Source organism: Aquarana catesbeiana, linkage group LG07, assembly GCF_042186555.1.
Source record: "Aquarana catesbeiana isolate 2022-GZ linkage group LG07, ASM4218655v1, whole genome shotgun sequence".
Lineage (NCBI taxonomy): Eukaryota > Metazoa > Chordata > Amphibia > Anura > Ranidae > Aquarana > Aquarana catesbeiana.
Window position 1 is genome coordinate 239545978 of NC_133330.1, and position 27257 is coordinate 239573234.

At 42.6% G+C, this 27257-nt stretch overlaps 1 protein-coding gene across 1 annotated transcript in view; it reads left to right on the plus strand.

Moving 5' to 3' along the window:
• Positions 1-27257, plus strand: part of GLMN (glomulin, FKBP associated protein) — a 113197-nt gene that overhangs the window by 52353 nt on the left and 33587 nt on the right. Inside the window, exons 9-11 of the mRNA XM_073593148.1 lie at positions 4903-4956; positions 20317-20347; positions 20427-20516. Coding sequence (XP_073449249.1) covers positions 4903-4956; positions 20317-20347; positions 20427-20516 — 175 coding nt within the window. The remainder of the gene's footprint in view (positions 1-4902; positions 4957-20316; positions 20348-20426; positions 20517-27257) is intronic.

The window sequence follows — 27257 nt, forward strand, 5'->3', positions numbered from 1 at the left end:
GCCTGTAGAATTTTTTTAAACGTTGCCTATGGAGATTTTTAAGGGTAAAAGTTTGACGCCATTCCACAAGCGGGATCAATTTTGAAGCGTGACATGTTTGGTATCAATTTACTCGGCGTAACATTATCTTTCACAATATAAAATTGGGATAACTTTACTGTTGTCTTATTTTTTTTTTTAAAGTATATTTTTCCCAAAAAAAGTGCACTTGTAAGACCGCTGCAAATATATATAATGTGTTTGATGTTTCTACATAATTTTCTAGAAAAACAAATTTTTTTTACTTGTAAACACCAAATCTCAGAAAGAGGCTCGGTCCTTAAGTGGTTAAATGACAACCTGTCTTTTACTTTTCTGCACTTTGCCCCCTCTTCTCTCACAACTTGTATTTACAGAACAGATCCCTATTTGTTTGTGGACTGTATTGACAGCCAGGGCCATCTTTAATCTTGATTGGACCCTAGGCAAACATTTTCTTGCCCCCCCAATGCAATTTCGCTTTCCACCTGCTCTAACACATACAATAAATAGCAGCTAGACGCAAAATCAGTTTACTGAATCAAATCTGGCAGCGATTGCGATTGGCTGCCAGAGATTACAGTGTATCATTACCACTCACTGACTGGCTTCTAGAGGTTACAGCACACATTATGGCTTACTGATTATTTGCTAGAGGTTACAGCACATGACTTCTTGTTGGTTGCTAGTGATTACTGTACATCAGTACTGCTCACTGATTGGTTGCTAGAGGTTACAGGACATCCTTACCACTCAATAATTGGTTGCTAGAGGTTACTGCACATTATTACTGCTCACTGATTGGTTCCTAGAGTTTACTGCATAGCCTTACTGCTCAATGATTGGTTGCAAGAGGTTAGTGCACATCATGACTGCTCGCTGATTGGTTGCTAAAGGTTAAAGCACATCATCTCCTCACTGCCTGCACACAATGGACTGGGGAGGTTGAGGAGACCCATCAGTAGACCGAAAGCTCCTAGGAATCCTGGGGTCAGTGGCAATGGTGGGTGGATGGGATTAGTTAGGAGGCAGTGCACTGTGGCAAATTCTTAATCATGTAGCTGGAAATCTTTTGCAAGTATATAGTGGGGGATTCTACACTGACCACCAATGTAATGGGGACTTTACAATGACCACCAATCTGAGGGGCGATTTACACTGACCACCATGAGATGGTGAATTTTACGCCACCCATCAATATAAACTGGGATTTCTACACTGACACCAATGTAATAGGTGCATTTACACCAACCACCAGTGTAAGGGGGAATTTACACTGGCATTCAATGTCGGAGATTTGTACTGACCAACAATGTAAGGTGACACTTCTACAACGACCACCAATGTTAAGGGGGATTTACACTGACCAACAGTGTGAGGGCAATTCTGCTCTTACCACCAATGTAAAGGGAAATGTACAATAATCACCAATGTATTGAAGAATTTACACTGACAGCCAATGTAATGGAGGATTTTACATCAACAACCAATAAGGGGGGATTTCTACACTGGCCACCAATTTAACGGAAGATTTACACACACCACCAATTTAAAGGGAGCTTTTACATTTGAGCACCAATGTAAGGGAGGATTCGAAACTGACCACAAATGCAAGTTTGGATTTTTTTTACCGATTTACCAATACAAAGAGGAGTTTCTACACTGGCCACCAATGTAATGGGGATTTACACTGACCACCAATATAATGGGGATTTACACTGACCACCAATGTAATGGGGATTTACACTGACCACCAATGTGATGGGGATTTATACTGACCACTAATGCAATCGGCGCATTCACAATAACCACCAGTGTAAAGAGGGATTTACACTGACCACCAATGTAAGGGGGACCTTCACACTGGCCACTAGTGTAAATGAAAGAATTGGTCACCAAACCTCAATGTAATGAAAAGACTTAAACTGACCACCAATGTAACTGAGACATTTAGTCTGCGTTCACATTTGTGTGTGTCGGGAACACATGCAAAATCGCTTTCCTGACACCACAAAAACATGCTGCCCTTTAGCAGATACACAGCAGTGCCATTAATGGTTAATGACACCCTCACGCATCGGCTGAGATGTGCGTATTCACATGCACTAAACTTCATTCACCATCTTATTTGGACAAAAGGTTCCACCTCCAATTTGCTTACCTTTGCAGAACAGGTGATGTTAGGCCTAATGGCCACAGTTGTAGGCAAAACTTTTCAGCCTTTACCTCCCCAGTGGGCAGCATTAAGCAGAACTGATGGTTGATATGACCTTAGGGGGACATGATATACAAATGAATGCCACCTCTATTAATGTGGTTGCTATTTACATATCATTACACGTTATTTACATGTAAACACAGGGTGTGCAGGTGAGTCATCTGTACATGGCAATAGGGCAGAGCTGGGCAGCATTAGCAGAGCTTCACACTGAGATAGCGGGACAAAAACTTTAAGGGACAAGGGAATTTAAATTGGGATAGTTGGCAAGTATGAGGCAGCTGCTTTGGGCCCCACAACAATGATGGGGCCCAGGGCAGCTGCCCCTTTTTCCGGCCTTAAAGATGGCCCTACGGGAGCAGCCGGCTCAGCCTCTCAGAAGCTTAGCCAGGTGCCGGTCCAGGCATGTGGGCAGATCCCAACCATATGGTCATGATCTTTCCTGGGCCTGGACCGGCTCTGTGATGTCAGCTGACAGTGGGCTTCAGCCCGCTGTCTGCTGAAAACAGGTAACAGGAGTGAAGAATGAACTGCACTTCTTTTAAAGGTGTTGTAAACCTTCGCCTTTTTTCACCTTAATGCATTGTATGCATTAAGGTGAAAAACCTTTTTCAATGCAGCAGCGCCCCCAAGCCCCCCTTTTACATACCCGAGCCACGAAATTTGCGCGACGGGAACGAGCACACCAGCTCTGGCTGGTTTCTCGTGTCCTGATTGGATAGATTGATAGCAGCACAGCCATTGGCTCCCGCTGCTGTCAATCAAATCCAATGACGCAGGGGGCGGGGCCGATCCATACATTCGGCGACTGCGGACGTCCAATGCTGGACTCGGTAGCGCGCCCGCAAGGGGGTTATCTGATGCGGGAAGGAGCTGCAAGAGCCGCTGGAGGACCCCAGAAGAGCAGGTTCATGGCCACTCTGTGCAAAACGAGCTGCACAGTGGAGGTAAGTATGATATGTTTGTTGTTTTAAAAAAAAACAAAACAAAAAAACAAACAAACCCTTACAATCACTTTAACCACTTGCTTACTGGGCACTTAAACCCCCCTCCTGCCCAGACCAATTTTCAGCTTTCAGCGCTGACGCACTTTGACAATTGCGCGGTCATACAACACTGTACCCAAATGAAATTTTTATCATTTTTTTTCCCACAAATAGAGCTTTCTTTTGGTGGTATTTAATCACAGCTGGGATTTTTATTTTTTGCTAAACAAACAAAAAAATGGAAAATTTTGAAAAAAAAAAATCATGTTTCATAGTTTTATAAAATTTTGCAAACAGGTAATTTTTCTCCTTCATTGATATGCGCTGATGAGGCGGCACTGATGGGCACAGATAGGCACAGTTAAGGCGGCACTGATGGGCACAGTTAAGGCTGCACTGATGGGCACAGTTAAGGCGGCACTGATGGGCACAGATAAGGCGGCACTGATGGGCCCTGATGGGTGGCACTGATGGGCCCTGATGGGTGGCACTGATGGGCCCTGATGGGTGGCACTGATAGGTACCACTGATAGGTGGCACTGATGTGCAGCAGTGTTGTTGAGACACTGTAGGAACTGATGGGTGGCACTGTGGGCACTGATGGGTGGCGCTGGTGGGCACTGCTGCCTATTACTAGGTGGCACTGGCAGGGGGCACAGGTGATTTGGCGGCAGATCTCTGTGATCGGGACTGATGTCCCTCTCACGGCCGCCGGTGATCGGCTTTTTTTTCTTCCTCATGCTGTCAGCGCGAGGATAAAAAATAGCCAATTACCGGCTCTGTTGACATCACATGATCAGCTGTCATTGGCTGACAGCTGATCATGTGGTAAGGGGTCGGGATCGACCCCTTACTCTGATCTGTGATCAGGCGAATCTCATAGACACGCTGATCACAGAGCGCGCGCCCTGCAGGGGGCGCGCAGGCCGCTCGTGCACGGGACGATGTCAATGAGCATAGTCCCAGCAAAGCAGGTTCGCGCTGTAGCTGTCATTCGGCTATAGCGCAGATCTCTAGTGGTTAAGTTAAAAAAAAAAAGATATCTGCGGCAGTTTTTTTTTTTTTTCTCTATCAGAGTGGACTATGATAAATGCATTTTGGAGCACAGCTCTTTAAAAAAAAATGTTCATGTGTAGTATACTAGACTAATAACCTTACTCTTTGTAAGGGGATGAGAGGGTTGTCTTTCAAATACTGCTTCAAGCAACAGAAGGCTTGCCAACCCTTTTTACCATGAGCTGGGTTTCTTCATGCAGTGAGCTGAGACTAATGCTATAAGGATCAGTTCAGAAATGAACACAGAACATGCAGTCAGAAGCTCTCGTATTGAGCGGCTTTCTGGGAACTCAGATCAATATCTTCATACATGAGCTTAATCTTTCTCCTGCCAGTTACAATATGAAATGAGCGGTCTGAACAGCCAGAATTCTGTTTGCTTGTTTTACTTAATCCCAGAAGAGTTCAGAGTTATATCTTCAATATCTCAGTAATATTATGTACATTTAAAAGTTCAATCTGTAGGCAAAATCAGCAGTGACGTGGTAAGATTACACCACTCGAAAGATGTGCTGCACAACTGAACACATCTACTGGGGTAATGCTAAAACATTTGTCTCCTTTTTATATGAGTAAATGGAAACAATTATATAAATTAACAGAATATTTTTTTATTTTTCCTAGGCCAACATTCGTGCTGAAGTCTAACATGGAACATATTGATTTTTTGTTAAAAAGGTAAGGAGAATTTGCATCAATGCTCACTGTTCACACAGCTGATAACCTAAAGCAGTACCTGTTAAGAAAAAGCAAGAGCACTCCTATACAGTAACTATCTTTCACTTGTTAAAGTGGTTGTAAACCCTTACATATACCCAGGGAAGTTATTGGCCTCAGGTGATGTACAAAGATGAACCAAATTCTCCTTCATAAGTTGCACCTTTTTATATGCAGTCTTCTTATCCCTAAATCCATTCAAAGTCCAGAATTTATAAAGCTGTCTGAGCTGTCAGGGAAAAAAAGGGTCTGAGAGCTAAAATTACTCTGCAGAGCTCAGTGAGGAGAGCTCTGAGAGCTGATTGGGGGGGGGGGGGGGGGGGACACCTTCCTGCACACAGAAACAGAGCTGAGGCTGTCAATCAGCTGGAGCTCCCTCCCCTGTCACCTTTTTTTTTCTTCTTGGTGTCAGGAAAACTGATTCATGCTGATAGCAGAAGAACAAAGCTGCAGCCAGAAATGATACTTAGTACTCTGGTTTGAGACAAGTACACACTATAGAGGGATATGTTTTTTTTCATATTTCATGGCTGAGGTTTATAACCACATGGAACTTCACCCAAAAGGGTTGTTCCATTTGTTTGCACCCTCCCCCCTCCTCCACTGCCATATTTGGTACCTTTTTTTAGGGGGGGGGTACCTGGTTTTGACAACTGTTTCTATTTCTGGTCAGATGCAACATTCAGTTCCTGTGCCTTTCTTCCCGCAGCCTTCGGGGACACATCACAGGTCCCAGAAGACTGCGCGACCATTCACAAAGTGCAGCATGACTGGCTCATGTGCAATAGAAAACCAGCTGTGAAGCCGGAAGGCTTCACTGCCAATTTCCCTTACTTTAGATGTTGGCGCCTGCACCTGAAGCCGATTAAATGATCGGCTCGGGTGAGGACATTGCTGGATCCCTTCACAGGTAAGTGTCCATATATTAAAAGGAGGGAGAGAGGAGACTGGAGCCCCTCTTTAAAGAGGTTCTGTACTGTGGAAACTGTACAGATTGTTCGGAATATCCCCCTTATGGCTGGTGATCTGATGTTTGGTAGGGTAATGATCAAGAAGCAGCAGGAGAATTGGAAAATTACAAGAATGGATGAAACGGAGACCAGGAGAGCCTTGCATTGCAGGTCTTCAGGTACAGCTTCCTCCCAAGCAAGCTCTACTCGCCTATATGATCATCCCGCTATTAATTTTGTAGCCCACCTGTGGTCTGTACTGAATGTCGTTTTTATTACTTTTAGTGGATGTATTTATTCCAGAAGAACTGCCTTTGGGAATGCTGGCAGCTGCTGATTGATAGCTGTTGGTAGTCTGAGGAAGGAATTCATGACCGTACATACGTCACAGTATAGTGATGTGGTCCTGTTCTTGGATTTGCAACAGCATGGGGGCGAGTGTGTTCTTGTTGCCATGCCAATCCTAGTCACAGGGAGTGCTTACAAACAGCATTTTTCTTTGCTGACACACAAATTCTATTCTTAGGAGTATTGATAACATTGCTTTATGATGGCTAGATTATGGTGAGACATACACTTTTTAATATACTGGTACATTTAACATATAAATGAAGCAGGGGCTCATTGGGTACAGTTAAGCTTTAGGCCTCATGCACACTGGACATTTAAAATGCTGCTTTTACAGGTGTTTGACATTTGATTTCTTTGCCTCTAAATGCCCCTCTATGTTGGCATATGTGTTTACAGGCTTTTAGAGGCAGAAAAAAAAAGCATCTTTTGCGCTTTTAGAAGAGGAGCATTTGGGCAGACCAAACACCAAACCTGCATAAACAGACATTAAAGCTTTACCCTGTAACAACTTGAAAAAAAGAATGTTCTTTAGCAAGGAACCTACATTCCACAATAATAATTATGCTACAAAAATGAGTGTGTACTGTAAATTGCCTCCAGCATTGCTCCTGTTTCTTCTTGCTGGAGGCTGCCATTTTGCTGAAGCCCAGAGTCCCTGAGCAGCCGTAAATCATTAGGCTGTAAGCACATCAGTTCAATACCAAAAATGGAGAGAAGCTGAGCATGTGAGACAGAGAGGTTGATTTACTAAAGGCAGATTTACTGTGCACTGCAAGTACAGTTGCGCTACATCTGAGGGGAAGCTCTGAAATGAGGGAAAGCTCTGCTGATTTTTATCATCCAATCATGTGCAAGCAAAAATGCTGTTTTTTTTTTTATTTTTCTTACATGTTCCCCTCAGATCTAATACAACTGCACTTGCAGTACACAGACTATTTGCCTTTAGTAAATCAACCCCAGTGTATTACTGGATTTGAAACAGTGTAGACACTTATATGTAGGTACCCCCAGGGGTACGTGTACCATGGGTTGAGAAACCCTGCTCTAGACAAAAAAGTGGTAGTTCCAATTTAAATTGCAGTATTACCGCAAAGGAATTTTTTCTGTAAACAGTTAATTTTGGGACACACGCAATAAATTACCCAATTTTGTGATAAAATATAAAAGACATTGCACCGAGTAAATCTGTCAAACTTAACATTTTGTGTGCGCCCTTGAAATGGCGACAAACTTTAGTACCCTATATTTTCCATAGGCAACGCTTTAAAAGGCCCCTTTTGGTCATCAGTTATGGAGGAGGTCTGGTGCGATAAATATTGCTCTCACTCTGGTGTGTAGGGCGATATGTAACGTGTACCCCCATGTTATCATTTTTTGGTGACAGGTTCTCTTTTATGAGGAAGACCCTGGATGTCTCCCCTGTGCTCCACTGAATCTAATGCAGTACAGATGGCACTGCAATTGACATGCTGGCCGGGGACACTGACAATGGGACTCGGAAGTGATGCTTTACACTTGTCCACTCAGTTCTCTCCCCCCTACCCAGCGGCGCCTGCAGATGGTCAAGCAGAGCCCAAGATACATGGTGGGGGGGGGGGGTGCCAGTAATGCTTGCATCTGACAGCCTGGAGTTGGCTTGTCAAATTTACACACAATCTCGGTAGCTGCAGCCACCGGGATTGCGTGTAAAAAAAAAAAAAAAAAAAGAACCCTCCTGTCAGGTTTGTATGACGTACGGGCCTGGCAGCGAAAGAGTTAAAGTTTTTTTATATTTAAAGTCATTGGGGAAGAGTTAAAATTGTCAGTTTCTTTCTCATTGGGGAGCTTTATTGTCACTAGGGTTGCCACCTGTCCGGGATTCACCTGGACAGTTCGGGTTTTGAATCATGTGTCCGGGATTCAGTCCACCTGATACTCACAATATTCAGACAGAAATGTAGCTCAGAACAGGGCCTGATAGGGTGTTAGGGGGGCACTATGCACGCAAGATTACTATTCTCTTTGGAACTCCCAAAGGTGTCCCAGGTCTGTTACAATCCTAAAGTGTATGCAAAAAGAATTTTTTTTTTTTTTGCTGTGCACCGCTAAAGTGTTCAGGTTTGGCTTGAAGAAAAAGTGGCAACTCTGATTGTCACTTCCTGCTTTGTAAAAAGTGAGATTATATCTTTTCAATGTGGGGGAAATCCACTCTTAGACAGTTGTCATGGGAACAAATGTCCCTATTTGAAGATTTCCCCTCTATTCCTGTTCTGGTCATAATGTAAACTTTTGGATTTACATTTCCAGTGACCTTTGTGATCAGGATAAGTAAATAGAGTGAGTATCTATAATAGTGGTACAGACGGCGATAAAACCCTACCCATGGTTCTATTCCCGCACCACTCTCTCTGAAGTAAAAAAAAAAAAAAAAACTTTTGCCTTTTAGTTATACTTTTAAATATATGCATCTTTGTTTTCTTTATATATTTTTTCTGTTTATCTAATTTTAACAATGCATTTATTGGTGTATTGCCACATTGTGTATTTTTTTTATACCCTTCCTTACAGAGGAAACTTTATTGTAATGAATATAGTGCACATTGTAGTGAGCATCATTATTCACACACATTACGAATGAAAGGCAAGTTTAATCACAGGTGATGAAAGTCATATAATCAATCCACATGACATAAATATAGGGTGCAGTCTGGGCACTATGGTATGATATCAGTCATAACACTATGGGGTCTATGTATACAAAGCTTGCTGAATAAATATGACACAAATTCACACAGCTCTGAAAAAAATTTGCAGTATTCTGTGTTCTATAGCTATCTTGTATTATCATAAGCACCATCCAGTGGCCAAAATTACTTTTATCCTCATTGAGTAATTTTAAAAACAAATACTGCATCATGCCCACTAGATGGCGCTTACAACCCTACAAGATAGATATATAACACAGAACATGGCAAATCTCATTGGAGTTGTGTCATGCTTTTTGTACATAGACCCATATGTTTGAGCAGGTAAAGAAATGAATATTGCTGCCATACCATGAAAGGGTATAAACAGAAAATTAGAATATATTTAACTATATACAGGTTGACCCTTAGGTTATCAACAAGTACTTTTCTATTTGTGGTCCTGCTACTGAAAAATAAAAGGGCAAGGAGGACTCCAATGCAAAAAAAAAGAGGGGGGAAGAATAGACTAATCTTAGTTATCTTAGGATCCCCTTGACACTAATCTAAAAAGTTATAGGAAGTTGGAGGGGGAGCCTGCACCTAGGTCTTAGCGGTCCTCTTTTTTTATCTATGTAAAGAGTCGCAATCAAAACAACCTTAATATAACGATCCAAGTTAATGTCTTCAGTAATGCCCAGTATGCAGACTTTTGGGTCCAGTCCCACTGGGGGAGCACATTTGATTATGAAGAAATTCTATTATGTATTTCCAATATCTTTGGATTTTTGGGCATGCTCAAATTAGATGAAAGAGTCTGTGGCAGTCGGTGACATTTAGGTTTATATTGTGGCCTGTACTTGGACAAGTGAATTACGGGCAAATAGGTTGTATGCAATATTACAATTGAGTAGGCTTATCAGAGGTCTTCAGACCACCAGTTGGTATGTATTTTAGTATATCTCTGACTGTTCCGTTTCAGTATCCAAGATTTTCTGTAAGTGCCAAATAAAACGCCAATATCATTTTCATGAACTGTAAAAAAAAAAAAATGCTTATCTTTTAATTCTGTAAATGGCTCACAACCTTTCTGTGTACAGAGCCTGAGGTCAAATTGCATTCAGGATATTGTATGATTTATTGCATTTCCAGCATGCTATTAGTGCAGCTCTGATAATATACATACTAGAGCGGAACATTTTAAATGCATGCTGGTCAGATTTCGTTTAATGATTTCTATTAATGCAGACCATTACACTTGCCACTCAGATTTAGCAGCTGCAATGCTATATACACAATAAAACTGTGTATGAACATACACAATGGTAGCGATACCCCTGAAGGAGTTGCTTTGTTTGTTCAGTCCATTACTCTGCCTCTCAACCCTAATAACAGCCTCAGCCCCCTCTGGCACACCTGGCAATAGTGTAAGTGCAATGACCAGTGAGAAACACATACGTTGTGATAAAACACAGAAATTGTCTTTACTGTGATATTTCTGTGGAAGAATAACAAACAGTAAAAATATATATTCAAGTAATCAACTAGAGAGTAAGGATGAGCTCTGGTGTGTGTGCAGAGCCCGCCAGGAAGTCGGCACTGCACTGCGCTAATCACAGGCAGTGAGACATTTCCTGATCTCTGCAGCCATGCATTGGGACAATGTCTCACTGCCTGTGATTAGCGCAGTGCTGACTTCCTGGCGGGCTCTGCGAACACACCGGAGCTCATCCTTACTAGAGAGCAATAACTGAGATTTAAGAGCAATATAGCTCTCAAACCTATATTCAAGCTGCTTTCAGGGAATTCCAAACCTGAGAATGTCCCCAAGAGTAGAGGCACACTTAAATGGCAAATAAAGCACAAAATGACACTTTAAATCAGATTGGTTACCTTTTACTGAGGTTGGCTTTATAAGTCCAGGCAGGAGGAGAGCAGAGGAATGACTCCCTTTGTGTCAGGCCTCTCTCTACTGTCCCCTGACACCACAGACCCAACTTTAAACATGTTAATTAAATCAACATGCAGTGGCTTTAAACTGTCCTGCACACACCCAATGCATATACAGAGCCCTGAATATGTGTGTGCCAATCCATATGGCACTAGTAACTTTAGTCCTTTTGAAGAAAAGATAAGATTTGGTGTCTTCAGCTAGCCACTTTCGTTGGTGCACTTAAACTCCTGGATAGCAGGGCCAAACAACACAACTGGCCTAGATTATCAAGTGAAACAGGCAGGATCTTTCTCAGCAAGGTGAGAGGACAATGATGTCTGTATACAGTGTCCCATAAATGGATAGCCTTATCCTTTATCCCTGTGGCACTACAAGTGTCAGCAAGATGACTACCAGCAATGATGTCTGCATACAGTGTTCATATAACTCCTTCTGTGGTGCAGTGTCTCTGTTTCCTGCAAATGGGCAAAAAACATCCTCGCCCAATCCTGCGATCAAGGCCCAAACGAACGCCCTGGAGCAGGGATGAGCTCAGGCGTGCTCAGACACGAGTCAGAATGCGCCTGAGCTATCCCAACAGGAAGCTTTCAAAGTGGACAGGCAGTCATAGGTGAGAGAGGCATTCCCCGCCTTGCAGCTGCGTGTCTACATATACATGTCCCTTGTATATCATAGTTGGCTACACTGCCTATAATAGGCTGTCCGCTTTGACAGCTTCCTGACAGGATAGCTCGGGTGGGTTAGGATTCGTGCGGAACACGCATAAGCTCATCCCAAGCCTAGTACACGCGATCAGAAAATCATACCATAAATACCGCTTTCGGCGCAATCATAAGATAATCTGATCGTTTTTACACAGCTTTCAACAGCCGATCACAGCAGTTCATCTGAAATTATCTGAAGGCACAAACACACAAATTTTTCTCGTACAGTACCAGAGCGTATGATTTTCATTTCATCAGTACAGTTCTTGTTCGAAAATACAATATATTACATCACTTCCGAAGTTGTATTCTGTCGTACGAGAATTTTCAGAAGTTGAGTAACCTCCATTCTCGATATGAGACTAGCATGCAAATAAAAAATAAAATAAAATAAATAAATAAATAACAATGGACGATCATTCGTCCGCTATTTCCATTATGTGTACAAGACTTAAGTTGTTAAGCCAGCTGTTTCTGTGAAAAGCATGCCTCAGTTGTTTTAAGCTAGTCTTCTAGAAGGATAGATGTATTTTCTTCCGTTCTGCTGAGAAAAAGCTGTGTTTTTTTTTTTTTTTTTTTTTGTCTTTTTATACTTTTACAGTTTTTTTTCAGTCATTATTCCTTGCTACACTGCTGATTGAGCTGGTCTATGCATAGCAGGTATCCGGTTTAGCCAGTTCTTAGCCTAGCCTTGTCCTGTACCCAGACCTCCCTGGTTTTGGGAAATGGGCTACCCGTTAGGTGTTTTACAGGCCCCGTTCTGGTTACAAGCTAAACGCAGAGCGCTTTCCAGGTCCAGGCCCGCTGACATTGCTTCAGCACTTGTCCAGTCTCTGTATACAGTGGGATCCAGTCATACCCGCACTGGCCCCCCTTAATGGCTTTTCCGTGCAGGCCAGTTCTTCCCAACTGGTAGCGTCTAGACATGGAAAAGAGGTCCATGTACCAAGGTGCATCTCAGACCCTGCGTTGCAAATGAAAGATGACGGGGAGGGCTCCATGTTTCACTGGACTGTCTGCAGTACAAATATCTTCTAACAGGAAAAGGGAATAACTGAAGAAGTTAGGTTTATTTTCCTTGATTCACTAACTTTTCACTGTTTTGAATTCCCTCAGATGAATATTTTTCACTGTCCTGGTAAGACACCTGTTCCTTGTTCTAGGATGTTGATGCTTCACTGGATCTGGGGATTTAGGAGCATCCTTAGCCCTGTAACTTTTGAGGTTAAGGAAAATCAGGATTGTATTTTTAGCAGGATCCCTTTTTAAGGCCCTGGTGCCCAACCTGTGGTCCACAGGCACGTTCTGTGCACCCCTCGGGGACTCTGCGGACACTAATCTGTAGTTCTCTACTGTCCTCTTTTAGCAGTGATTTTTTTTTTTGTTATCAGTAGTTTATAGCAGTGATTTCTAGCCATCTCGTGTATCATTTGTCCAGTCTGACTGTTTCCTGAGCCATGTCCCCAATCTCCAACAGCTCCAATAGCATGTTGAGTCTCTGACCATCTCCTGCACCATGTCTGCTGTCTCTGACCATCTCCCATACCATGTCTGCTTACTCTGACCATCTCTTGTATTAAATCCAGTCACTGACCATCTCTTGTATCATATCCACTTATAAAGGGATATGCTTTGTTCATATTTCATAGGTTTACCACCACCACCCAGAGCAGGTGAGTGAATAATCTTCAGTGGGGACACATGTCCCTTTGACAAATCCCTAAGGTAGGAATTCTGTTTATTTTGGCAAGATATATTCTCTTCAGCTGTTGCATTTAGAGGACAGGAACTTTACAGCAAGGCTTTACCTACACGTCAAAGAGGAAATAGATATATGGGCAATGCCAATTCCACAGTCAAGAGATGTAACCTAACAATGCGTTAGATTAACTACAATCTTTTCTTTCAGAAACCTGGTGATATTGTGTACTCTAATAAATATTGGAAAGATGGCACTGTAAATTCCTATTTATAATAGTATCTTATATCCCATAAATAGCCTGGAGCTGGAAAAGCTGAGGAATACACGATGCCTGATCCCCTCTGATAAAATAAGTGTACCTTGCTTATTGATGGGGTTGAGCTCTAGAATTGTAGTAGATAATGAGAAATTGTATGAAGCCTGACTGTGAATGATGCTTAAAGGAATGTCTTGCATGTATATTAATATTAATGGGTGATGGCAAGGACCATTAGTCGCCTGCAAAGAGAATCCATCATGCTGCTTGTCCTCTGTAATCACTGTAAAAAGCCACAATCTACTTGAGATTTTTTGCATTTTTAACATACTGTGTGTATTGTGTGTATATGTGTGTGTGTGTGTATATATATCTCTATATATATAGAGATATTGTAGCAGATCATCCCAGACAGCAGGGAAAAGTCTTGTTCAGGGTTTATACGTCTCCCAGGCTCCCCCTCATACACATTCAGGGGATCTCTGATCCATGGTTTAATTCGGATCTTGGTCCTCTCCCCCCGGGCCAATTTAAACTCACCTGAGATAGACAGCCAGCGCTCTTGGCCTGGGAACCTCAGACAACGTCTGTCTAGCAGAGCAACAGGTTGGTAAAAGCTATTAATCTGTGTATGTGGAAGCTGACAAGCTGTAGGCTTGTGCAGCCTGGTAGTTGGGACCTGTAAATATTGTATAGTTAGTGCCGAGACACGGCTAGGTTTTTGTTTGGCTATTCTTGTTCCTATTTGTTTTCTGGAACACTGTACTGCACCTGTATATAGATTTGTATATATCACAAATAAACCCCGCACTGTTTGTCACTACCTCACTGGATTTGGTATCTGTGACTGAAAGACTGCTCGTCCCAGGGAGCTTTGTACCTGCTCCCCAGGTTACTATATTTATTTATTTGTATTTTTATTATATATATATATACACACACACACACACACACACACACACACACACACACACACACACACACACACACACACACACACAAGTGACCCCCCCTCACATTTTTGTAAATATTTTATTATATCTTTTCATGTGACAATGTAAAGTAGTGAGTGCACAGCTTGTATAACAGTGTAAATTTGCTGTCCCCTCAAAATAACTCAACACACAGCCACAAATGTCTAAACCACTTGCAACAAAAGTGAGTACACCCCTATATGAAAATGTCCAAATTGGGCCCAAAGTGTCAATATTTTGTGTGGCCACCATTATTTTCCAGCACTGCCTTAACCTTCTTGGGCATGGAGTTCACCAGAGCTTCACAGGTTGCCACTGGAGTCCTCTTCAAGTCCTCTATGACGACATCTTGTGGATGTTGGTGACCTTGCGCTCCTCCACCTTCCGTTTGAAGATGCCCCACATATGCTTAATAGGGTTTAGGTCTGGAGAAATGCATCACCTTTACCCTCAGCTTCTGTAGCAAGGCAGTGGTCATCTTGGAGGTGTGTTTGGGGTTGTTATGTTGGAATACTGCCCTGCGGCCTAGTCTTCGAAGGGAGGGGATCATGCTCTGCTTCAGTATGTCACAGTATATGTTGGCATTTATGGTTCCCTCAATGAACTGTAGCTCCCCAGTACCGGTAGCACTCGTGCAGCAGCAGACCATGACATTCCCACCACCATGCTTGACTGTAGGCAAGACACATTTGTCTTTGTACTCCTCACCTGGTTGCCGCTACACACGCTTGACACCATCTGAACCAAATAGGTTTATCTTGGTCTCATCAGACCACAGGACATGGTTCCAGTAATCCATGTCCTTAGTCTGCTTGTCTTCAGCAAACTGTTTGCGGGCTTTTTTGTGTATTTTCTTTAGAAGAGGCTTTCTTCTGGGATGACAGCCATGCAGACCAATTTGATGCAGTGTGCGGCGTATGGTCTGAGCACTGACAAGCTGACCCCCCACCCCTTCAACCCTTGCAGCAATGCTGGCAGCACTCTATCATCTATTTCCCAAAGACAATTTCTGGATATGACGCTAAGCACGTGCATTCAACTTCTTTGGTTGACCATGGCGAGGCCTGTTCTGAGTGAAACCTGTCCTGTTAAACCGCTGTAAGGTTCCACCATGCTACAGCTCAGTTTCAGGGTCTTGGCAATCTTCTTGTAGCCTAGGTCATCTTTATGTAGAGCAACTTTGTCATGAGGTGCCATGTTGAACTTCCAGTGACCAGTATGAGAGAGTGAGAGCGATAATACCAAATTTTCACTTAGGGGTGTCCTCACTTTTGTTGCCAGCGATTTAGACATTAATGGCTGTGTGTTGAGTTATTTTGAGGGGACAGCAAATTTACACTGTTATACAAGCTTTACACTCACTACTTTACCATGTAGCAAAGCGTCATTTCTTCAGTGTTGTCACATTAAAAGATATAAATAAATATTTACAAAAATGTAAGGGGTGTGCTCACTTTTGTGAGATACTGTGTATATACACACAATACACTCTCTAGGGTTGCACTGATACCACTTTTTTAAGACCGTGTACAAGTACAGCTACTTTTTTCAAGTAACCAATTACTGATACTTATTTTAAATGTCAGGTGACAGTGGCACATGTGTCAGTAGTTTTGTTTACATTTTTTTTTTTAAATTTGTTTTTTAAATTTGTGTGTATATGTGTCTGTATGTATGTGTATGTGTATATGTGTGTATATATATATTATTTAATTTAACAGTGCTTTCTTATTTTGGGGGGGGGGGGGGGGGGGTGGAAGGTGTCAGTGTTTTATTTTATTTTTATTTATTTTTTTACAATGTAACTTTAAAATACTTATTACAATTTTTTCTTTTTTTTTTAATTATTTTTTTTCAGCCCTGTTTGGGGGGGGGGGGGGGATTTGGTGAGATATCAGAGGGTCTAAACAGGCAGACCCCTGATATCTCCCCTTTGAGACAGGTAAAGGGACTGAGGACACAGATTCCCCAGCCCTTTTCTCTGCAGCCTCAGCTGCACTGAAGATGAATGGACAGGAGTCAGCAGCTCCTCTCCATTCATGCACTGAAACATCTTAAACACAGGTTAAGATGTTTCAGTTATGAATAAAAAAGAGTCAGTGACTCTGTCCATTCAGAAAAGGAAGAAGCCGGTAAGTGACAGATTTACCAGCTCCTTCCTCCGCTCTCCACCGTGAAAGATCAGGGACATGGGGGGACCGGAGGAGGACAGATGGGGGACCAGAGGAGCACATGGAGATCCGGGGAGGACGCAGGGGGACCCAGAGGAGGATACAGATGGGGGACCCGAGAACAAAACTGATCAGGGCCTGAAGCAGGACATGGGGAGCACAGAGGGGGACCCAGGCAGCACAGAGGGGGACGGCCGGGGGTGATTGGTGTGGCAGTGGGGGCAGTTACAAGCACCAATCTCCCTGACAGCCGCAGGAGGGAGATTAGGAGAAGTGGCTGTCAGAAAAGCCATACAGGGAGATTGTTGCTTGCAACCCCCCCCCCCCCCGATCATCCCTGAGGCTGCCCAAGTATCGGGTCAAGCATCGGAGCAAGTACTCATGCAAATGCTCAGTATCTACGCCGATACCAATACTAGTATTGGTGCAACCCCAACACACACCGAGAAATCTTATTATGGCCACTGACAGGTAAAGTGAATAATATTGATTATCTCATTACAATGGCATCTCAAAGTGGGTGGGATATATTTGGCAGTAGGTGAACAAGTTGTCGTTGAAGTTGATATGTTGAAAGCAAAAAAAAATGGGCAAGCATAAGGATTTCAGCGACTTTGACAAGGGCCAAATAACTATGGTTAGACAACTGAGTCGGAGCATCTCAAAAAATCTATCTTGGGATGTTCATGGACTGCGGTGGGCAGGACCAACCAATGTGAACTGATTAAATAAAGGACTTGGGTAAGTAAAAAGGAGGGTGAGGTGGGATACTGATGCTTAAACATTTTTTTACCTTAATGTAAAGAATGCATTAAGGTAAAAAAAATTTAGCTTTAGAACCACTTTAACCCCCTTCAGATCAGCGCTATAGCCGAATGATGGCTACAACGCGGATCTACTTTGCCAGAAGGCCGTCAATAGACATCCTCCCCTTTGCACACTTCCCGCGCCCCCTTCAGGGCCCACGCTGTGATTACCGAGTCAATGAGACTTGGGTGATCACAGATCTGAGTAAGGGGCTGGGATCGACCCCTTACCATGTGATCAGCTGTCAGCCAATGACAGCTGATCACGTGATGTAAACACAAGATCAGTAATTTTTTTTTTTTTTGTTTTTTTTTTCTTCTCACAATGACATTGTGAAGAGAAAAAAAAGCCAATCACCAGCGCCTGTTGAAGGGACATCGGTCCTGAAGAGGCGAGGCCACCTCATATGTGTCCACCAGTACCGCCTGCCAGTGCCCACAGTGCCACGAATCAGTGGCCACCAGTACATAAAAGTGCCAGCAATCGGTGCCACCTATCAATGCCCACCAGTGTTGCCAATCAGTGCCACCTCATCAGTGCCACCTATTAGTGCCCATCAGTGCTGCCTTATCAGTGCCCATCTGTGTAGCCTCATCAGCATACATCAATGAAGGAGGAAAAATTACCTGTTTGCTAAATTTATTAATAAAATATGAAACGGTTTGGTATTTTTTTTTTTTTTAATTTAGGCTTTTAATTTTTTTAACAAAAAAATAAAAAACCCAGAGGTGATCAAATACCAGCAAAAGAAAGCTCTATTTGTGGGGAAAACATTATAAAAAAATCATTTTGGTACAGTGTTGTATGACTGCGCAATTGTTATTCAAAGAATGACAGCGCTAAAAGCTGAAAATTGGTCTCAATAGCAATAGCACAGAAAGCAATTTGACATTCAACTGTGATCAGCTGTGGTCATTTTGATTAGCTGAGCATGAAAAGAGCTTTCCTGGAGCATTTCAATCCCTGGTAGTGCAACTGAAGCAAACCATCAACTATGGGTGGCAAGGCACTGTCTCCAGGATCTTTGGGATAAAGTGTACAGGTGCAAGTCAGGAGATGGATACAAACATTTTCAAAGGTTATCAGTGCCTAGAAGCACAGTAAAGTCTATTAAGAAGTGGGAAGGTATTTGGTACAAAACAGACCCTCCCTGGATCAGGATGTCGCTCCAAACTGGATGAAAGAGCCAGGAGGAAACTGGTCAGAGAGGCTACCAAGAGTCCTACAGCAACTCTATAGCAGTTGCAGAAATGTATGACAAAGAGTGGTCATTGTGTGCATGTGACAACAATATCACAATTTCTTCATAAATGTGGCTTGTATGGGAGGGTTGCAAAAAAATAGCCACTCCTCAAGAAAGACCACATGCAGACACGAGCTTTGCTAGAATGCACCTTGAAGATTCTGAGGACAGATGGAAAAAGGTGGTATGGTCAGATGAGACTAAAAATGAATTATTTGGCCTCAACACCAAACAATATTTCTGGCCGAAATCCAATACAGCTCATTAGTCAAATAACACCATTCCTACAGTAAAGCATGGGGGTGGTAATATCCTGTAATGGGGGTTTCTCTGCAGCAGGGACTGGAGCACTTTTCAGAATAAAAGGAAAAATGGATGGGGCAAAATACTGTCAATTCTTGACAAAAATCTGCTGCCCTCTGCCAGAAAGTTGTTAGTGGGAAGAAGGTTTGCTTTCCAACATGACAATGCCCCAAAGCACACAACAAAAATGACCACACAGTGGTTGAAGGGGAAAAAGTTGAATGTCCTTTGTATGGCTTAGTCAGAGCCCAGACTTAAACTTAATTGTACATCTGTGGAATGACTTGAAGACTGCAGTCCACAGTCACCATCAAATTGAACTGAACATGAGCAGATCTGCAAAGAGTGGGCAAATATTGCAGTCTAGATTTGCAAAGTTAGTAGAGACATATCCCAACAGACTAAATCTTTGTTGAGTTGAGGATGGGAAGGGTTAAAGGCTACGTTTTGGTGGTGCGGAGGGGTTACCTACTTGGCATTATGTAACTTGATGTAAAAGGGGGAGTTTGCTTTCTGTATCCCATTGAGGAGTCTTCCCTTCATTTCCTGTCCTGTACATGCAAAAAGAAATGAAAGGAAGTCCCTACAAAGGACACCAGGTGTCCCCATTAGAAGATTTAGGCTGGCCATAGATGGATCAAAATTCGTCCGGTTCAACACGGACAGAATGAATGTTGATTCTTCTATAGCTGTTCCCATTCATGAGAAGTTGATGTAATGATCAACTTCTCATTAAAGGGTTTGTTGTAAAATTAGTGTTTTGACCAGTGCTGCTGCCAATTGCAGTGTATTCTGACAGCGGATGGGTCTTAGCTGTCAAAATACAATAACATAGTGGGGAGGATTATCGCATGCCCCTTGATTGTGTGGATGGGAGGAAGAAAAAAAAGAAAAGTGATCCATCCATGGCCAGCCTTACCCTTACCTCCTTGTTTTAGTGGTTCTAAAATGTTGTATTTCCCTTCACTTTCTTTATCTGTGACAATGGTCACAATGATTGTGTATTAATTTCCCCATTATAGACACAGACAGCAATGAAAACCTGAAAAGTATTTTAACACTTCACTACACTATTAAAAAAAAAAAAAAAAACAGGTGCTATACATACACTTTGACATCCACGTTAATAGTGCGTTCTTACTGCCATTACATGCCTGATTATTTCGGGCTAGGTGGGCTTTTGAGTAATTTATTTTTTAAATTGAAATAAAATCCTGACATTCTAATAAAATTCTATTTTTAGGACTGAAGAATCTGTATCGTCCAAAGGACTTGTAAGTTCACATTTGAACTGTAGAGTAGTTGACTGACAGATGCAACCATGGCACATAGTCTGAAGCTGTCTATTTGCAGGAATTGTTGGAGCACAGTCTACTAAGAGTTGATAATGAAAGTCTCCATGAAGATTTGTTAGACATTAAAGCAGTTGGTCAGGTTTTACAGGTAAGCGGATTGAGCATTAAATAATTTTTTTTTTCTGTTAAATGAAATCATGATAAATAATGTTTAAATGTAACACCTGAAGTCATTTATACCCCTCAGATCACACCATCTTTGTTCTGGTATCATCTATTTTTAGGATTCTGGCTTAGGGATGATGTAGCCATATAAGTCTTAGTGCCTGCACCAGAGTGACTGTGTTTATACAGGTTGCTTAACAGCTTAGCCCTTTTTTTTACCTCTCGAGCTGAAATGCAATTATTTTAGTAAATATAAACGGCTAAATACCTTTTCTCATCAGCAGTATATAGCAGTCTTGTGACTTCTATCAGTGTCTGGTTAAAGCTTGTAGGAGTTTTTATTCTACTGACTGTCCTATAAGGCTGCATGACCCCTGACCCTCTGTCTGGACAGTGCTGATTGGCCCTGTTCTGATCACATGCACCCTCCCAAGCATGCTTTATTGCATATACAGATTGATTTTACTGTTGTGGGTTTAGTAACATTCTTGATCACTGGGGCGTGAGAAAACCTTTTTTTTTCTTTTTTTTTTTTTTTTTTTGCACAAACTCAGATTTTATCATTTTCCCAGGATACATTTTAATACATAACTTCAGAGCAGAAGGAATTTAGTAGGCTTATCTTTTGAAGACATTTAAAATGGATCTGATCTTTAAAAAATGTAATCCATACTCATATTTTCTTTTCATACATCAGGGGACACAGAGCCATAGTAGTTACTATGTGGGTTATAGGCCACCTTCCCTATATAACCCCTCCCACTACTGTTAGTACCTCAGTTTTTTTGCCAGTGTCTAGGTGTTGGTCACGGAGTAAAGATGTGCTGAGCTCCTCTGAAGCAATCCTTGCTGGGGCTAGTTATGCAGACGGATCCACTCAAGGTGTCTTTGTGGCCGAATTGAATGGTACCCGGGCCTCGTGGCTGAAAAAACAAGGTTTTTGCCTGTGAATGCTTCTCTTTTGAGAGCTGGATCCCGGAATCCAGTACTTTTTGGTATTAAGGCCATAAAGTTTACTGCGGTGGTGCTATTGCAGGTCCAGGATTGTGGGTTTCCTCGAGGAACCCCCGGCTCCTGAAGGTTTAACGAAACCCACCGTGAAGGGTGAAGATTGGGTCTGTTGGTTTACCACAGAAAAACCTGCAGCGGGAAAGGTAAGTGGAGTTTTTCTAAGAAATTTAAAAAATGTTCTTATGAATTGTTTTCTTTAAAGTAAATGTTGTTATGCCTAAGTGTCACCACTGGGGGCTGTATGGAGCACGTACCTTCTCATGCTTTGCTCAGAGACCACGCTGTGTCACAGAAGCAGCAGACTCTTTTTTTTCTCCAGCCAGCAGACAGACCTCCAGTAAGTTTGGGGGGTTTTTGCTTCCTCAAGACACCCCCACCTGAGCTGAACTCTTCCTCTCTTCATGAGGCTGAGTATAAGGGAGAACTGAAAACTATCGGCAATGCCATTTTCTTTCACCTCCCCTACACGGGGCGGCTTCCAGGTCTCCTCCACGCCATCCCTCCCTCACTCACAAGCTGATCCCATCGGATCGGAGGCCCGTGCTTGCGCGGGAAAACTCTTTTTGAAAGAGAAAGGGGGGCGCGATGTGAGGTGGGGGCGAGGCTTAGCACGGCGTTGCCGTCCTCCAACGCAGGAGTGTGTTTAAAAAAAAAAAAAAAACTCCATTTGTGCTGGCTGCAAAATTGTCGCAGAGACATGAGAGCAAAGGGAGCATGAAAGAGGTTTTGGTGACACAGGCATTTCCTGCTTAACACATTTACTATTTGCATAAGGCTGAACATTAATAGCAGCGGCAGTGGCTGGACTATTGCTCAAACAGTGGATGCAATTTCTTCTGATAGTACCTCTGCTTTGTGCATCGGGCTAAGGTCAGAAGGTGGGTTAAAACACCCCCAAAATAGAGCTAAAAGGGTCCCCCTCAAGCTCTGGTAAGCCTACTCATCTCTACAAATGGCATCCTCCCCTGAGAGAGAGTGGCTGGTCAGAATGAGCATCGGGCCATGAAATGTTTGCAACTGTTTTCAACACTGCAGCCCCTGTGTGTTTTACCAAAAGATCTTTTTTCCACTTAGCCATGATGGTTTAAAAAAAAAAAGTTAAGGTACTTTAATCGCATAGGTTCTCTTCCATTGCCCAGGACCCTCAAACTGAGGAACTAGGGGCGGGAGAAGACGTATGCCCTGAGGGGACTATGGCGAGGCTGATGACTCCTCTTCTGAGGTGTCAAATGTTGGAGAATCAGCTGGTTTCAATCTTAACCACCTCAATACTGGGCACTTTCACCCCCTTCCTTCCCAGACCAATTTTCAGCTTTCAGTGCTCTCTCACTTTGAATGACAATTACTCAGTCATGCTACACTGTACCCAAATGAAATTTTTATCATTTTGTTCACACAAATAGAGCTTTCTTTTGGTGGTATTTATTCACCACTTCATTTTTTATTTTTTGTGATATAAGCGAAAAAAGAGCGAATATTTTGAAAAAAAAACAAAATTTTCTACTTTCTCTTTTAAAAGAAACCAAAAAAATTTAATTTTGTCGAAAATTTAGGCAAAAATGTATTCTACCACATGTCTTTGGTAAAAAAAATCCTGATAATTGTATGATCATTGGTTTGTGTGAAAGTTATAGAGTCTACAAGCCATGCTACGCATTATTGAAAATGTATCAATCCTAATGCACTGATGGCCTAATGCACTGATCTCATTTCTTGAGGCCCTAAAATGTCAGGACAGTACAATAACCCCCCAAAAGACCCCTTTTTGGAAAGAAGACAGTCTGAGGTATTTAGTAAGAGGCATAGTGAATTTTTTGAAGTTGAAATTTTTTCCCCACAATGCTTTGGAAAATTAAGAAATATAGATTTTTTTTTTTTTCTTCACTAAATTGTCATATTTACAAGTTATTTCTCACACACGGTGCAGGCATAATTGCAATTACACCCCAAAATACATTCTGCTATTCGTCCTGAGTATGGCGATACCCCATGTGTGAGACTTTTCCACAGCCTGGCCACATACAGAGGCCCAACATCCATATAGCACCATCAGGCGTTCTAAAGGCATAAATTACACATTTCATTTTCTGAGTACCTATCACATTTTTGAAGGCCCTGGAGCACCAGGACAATGGAATTACCCACAAAATGACCCCATTTTGGAAAGAAAACAACACAATGTATATTCTATGAGGCATACTGAGTCTTTTGAACATGTCATTTCTTCCCACAAGTTTTTGGAAAATGTGGAAAGAAAATGAAAACCTATTTTTTTCTCACAAAGTTGTCAATTTAGAAGATCTTTCTAACACATAGCATGTACATAGCCAAAATGACACCCCAAAATACATTCTGCTATTCGTCCTGAGGATGGCGATACCCCATGTGTGAGACTTTTCCACAGCCTGGCCACATACAGAGGCCCAACATCCATATAGCACCATCAGGCGTTCTAAAGGCATAAATTACACATTTCATTTTCTGAGTACCTATCACATTTTTGAAGGCCCTGGAGCACCAGGACAATGGAATTACCCACAAAATGACCCCATTTTGGAAAGAAAACAACACAATGTATATTCTATGAGGCATACTGAGTCTTTTGAACATGTCATTTCTTCCCACAAGTTTTTGGAAAATGTGGAAAGAAAATGAAAACCTATTTTTTTCTCACAAAGTTGTCAATTTAGAAGATCTTTCTAACACATAGCATGTACATAGCCAAAATGACACCCCAAAATACATTCTGCTATTCGTCCTGAGAATGGCGATACCCCATGTGTGAGACTTTTCCACAGCCTGGCCACATACAGAGGCCCAACATCCATATAGCACCATCAGGCGTTCTAAAGGCATAAATTACACATTTCATTTCCTGAGTACCTATCACATTTTTGAAGGCCCTGGAGCACCAGGACAATGGAATTACCCTCAAAATGACCCCATTTTGGAAAGAAAACAACCCAATGTATATTCTATGAGGCATAATGAGTCTTTTGAACATGTCATTTCTTTCCACAAGTTTTTGGAAAATGTGGAAAGAAAATGAAAACCTATTTTTTTCTCACAAAATTGTCAATTTAGAAGATCTTTCTAACACATAGCATGTACATAGCCAAAATGACACCCCAAAATACATTCTGCTACTCGTCCTGAGTGTGACGATACCCCATGTGTGAGACTTTTCCACTACCTGGCCACATACAGAGGCCCAACATGCAAGTAGCACCTCCAGGCTTCTAACACATAGCATGTACACACCAAGAATTACACCCCAAAATACATTCTGCTGAGCAAAAGGTAAAAAAAAAAAGCTCACCTGTGGTTTTAGCAGGCAGGAATACCGTTCCAGAGCAGCCAAAGCATTTGTCCAGACAGCCAAAGGAAATGTCCAGGAATTGTCCAGGCAGCAGACAGATATGGAAAAGTATGAACATGGTTCAGTACAGTCCAAGGTTTAGCAGGCAGTTCAGGTAACAGGCATAGGCATGGCCAGTCCAGGTGGTAGGCAAAGGCATGGCAAGGTCATGTGGCAGGCAAATGCATGGCAAGGTCATGTGGCAGGCAAAAGGCATGGCCAGTTCAGGTGGCAGCAGGCAGCACTTTGTACATTGGGCCTTGGTCAGGTAAGACCTGAGGACAGGGGTAGAGGCTTCTTCCCACCCAAATCTCTACGAAGCCTCCGAGTCTCCAGACCCTAATCCGAGAAAACTAAAAACCCGGAGAAAAATGTTTTCTCCACTCGGAAAACCTTTTCTGGAGCCCCTCACATATGTGAGACCCCTGTGCTGTACAGTGGCAGGGCAAATGATCAGTTCAGGAGGCAGGCAAAAATCATGGTCATTTAACAGTCCGGGTCAATTTACGTTGAAGGCAGAAAGATGTTTGGCAGAGGCATAGTCGTTAACAGTCCGGGTCAATTTACGTTGAAGGCAGAAACATGTTTGGCAGAGGCATAGTCGTTAACAGTCCGGGTCATTCACAGAAATGGCAGATAGTGGAAAAAAATCACCTTCACTGTACTAATAGTGTAGTGAAGTATGATAGCTCCGATAGCATGTTCCAATACAGAGCCCTGGCTCGGAGGGACATTCGGGACAGTAGTATCGGGTGTCACGGCGAATTCCTCTACTTGCACATACACGACATTTTTTTGGGGGTTTGCGACCTGTTTGGGTAAGAGGGAGGATTTCGGGAAAGTGCCTTTCATGGAGTCTGGCTAACGCATCGGAGCGAATTAGTTGAGGGGCTTGGCCTTGGGGATAGAGAAGGGCTGTGAAAACTTCTTCTTGGAATTTTAGATAGGGTAGGGAACTTTGGGTGCACTTAGAAAAAATGATATAGGAATTAAATAGGGCAAGTTGCATCAAATAAATGGCGACTTTCTTGTACCAAAATAGTGATCTCCTGGTGGCCAAGTAGGGCTGCATCATCTGGTCGTTCATATCCACCCCCCCCCATGTATAGGTTGTACTCATGCACACATTTTGGCTTCTGTATGGGGCCTCCTCTTCTCTGAAGTTCCACCAAGGTGTCGTCATGTATTGTTGAAAGGATGTAGACATCTCTTTTTTTATCTCTCCACTTCACCGCTAGTACTTCTTCAGTTCGCATACTGGCCATTTCACCCTTCCTTAATTTCTTGGTGACCAATCTTTGTGGGAAGCCTTTGCGGTTGGTCCGTGCTGTCCCACAGGCCACAGTGTTCTTCAGGTACAAATGGCGGAAAAGTGGGAGACTAGTGTAGAAATTGTCTACGTAAAGGTGGTAACCTTTCCCAAGTAATGGTTGGATCAGCTGCCAGACAATTTTGCCACTTGTTCCCATGTAGGTAGGGCATCCAGGGGGGTTTAGCTGTCTGTCTTTTCCCTCATAAATCATAAAATCATATGTGTAACCCGTGGCCCTGTCACACACCTTATAAAATTTTACCCCACGTCTGGCTCTTTTACTGGGGAGGTATTGTTTTATTCCCAGTCTTCCGGTGAAGTGCACCAGGGATTCATCCACACATATGTTTCTATCAGGGGTAAACATCTCCTTGAAGCTGGCGCAAAAAAAATTGATTAGGGGCCGAATTTTGAATAACTTATCGTAACTGGGATGATTTCGAGGGAGGCATTGGGCATTGTTATTGAAGTGTAAAAATCTCATGATCATCTCATAACGGGTTCTGGGCATAAATGACGAATAGATCGGCATGTGGTGGATAGGTTGGGTAGACCAGTAGGAATGGAGTTCATTTTTTTTTGTCAGCCCCATGTTGAGGGTTAGGCCAAGGAAAATTTTAAATTCTTCTACGGTGAGGGGTTTCCAAACAAAAGGATGGGCATATGAGGAACTGGGATTGTTGGCTATGTGTTGGCTGGCGTATAGATTACATTGCTCCACAATGTAGGTTAGGAGTTCATTGGTAAAAAATAAATGAAAATAATAAAGTGGGGTTACATTTTCCGTCTGCATCTGAGGGCCTGGCTGGGCTGTGAAAAGGGGTATTACAGGTTCTACTGATGTATCGGGCAGCCATGTTGGATACAGTAGAACATCTGGGAGGCTAGTATGGGCACTGCCTCGTTGATGGGATCCGTTGCTAGCATCTGGCCTATCTTCTAGGAAGGTTGCAGAAGTGCTGGTGGATGCCCGCCTATCCCGAAGTGCTGCGCTGCTGGTGGATGCCTGCTGGTGGATGCCCTGGAGTGCTGCGCTACTGGTG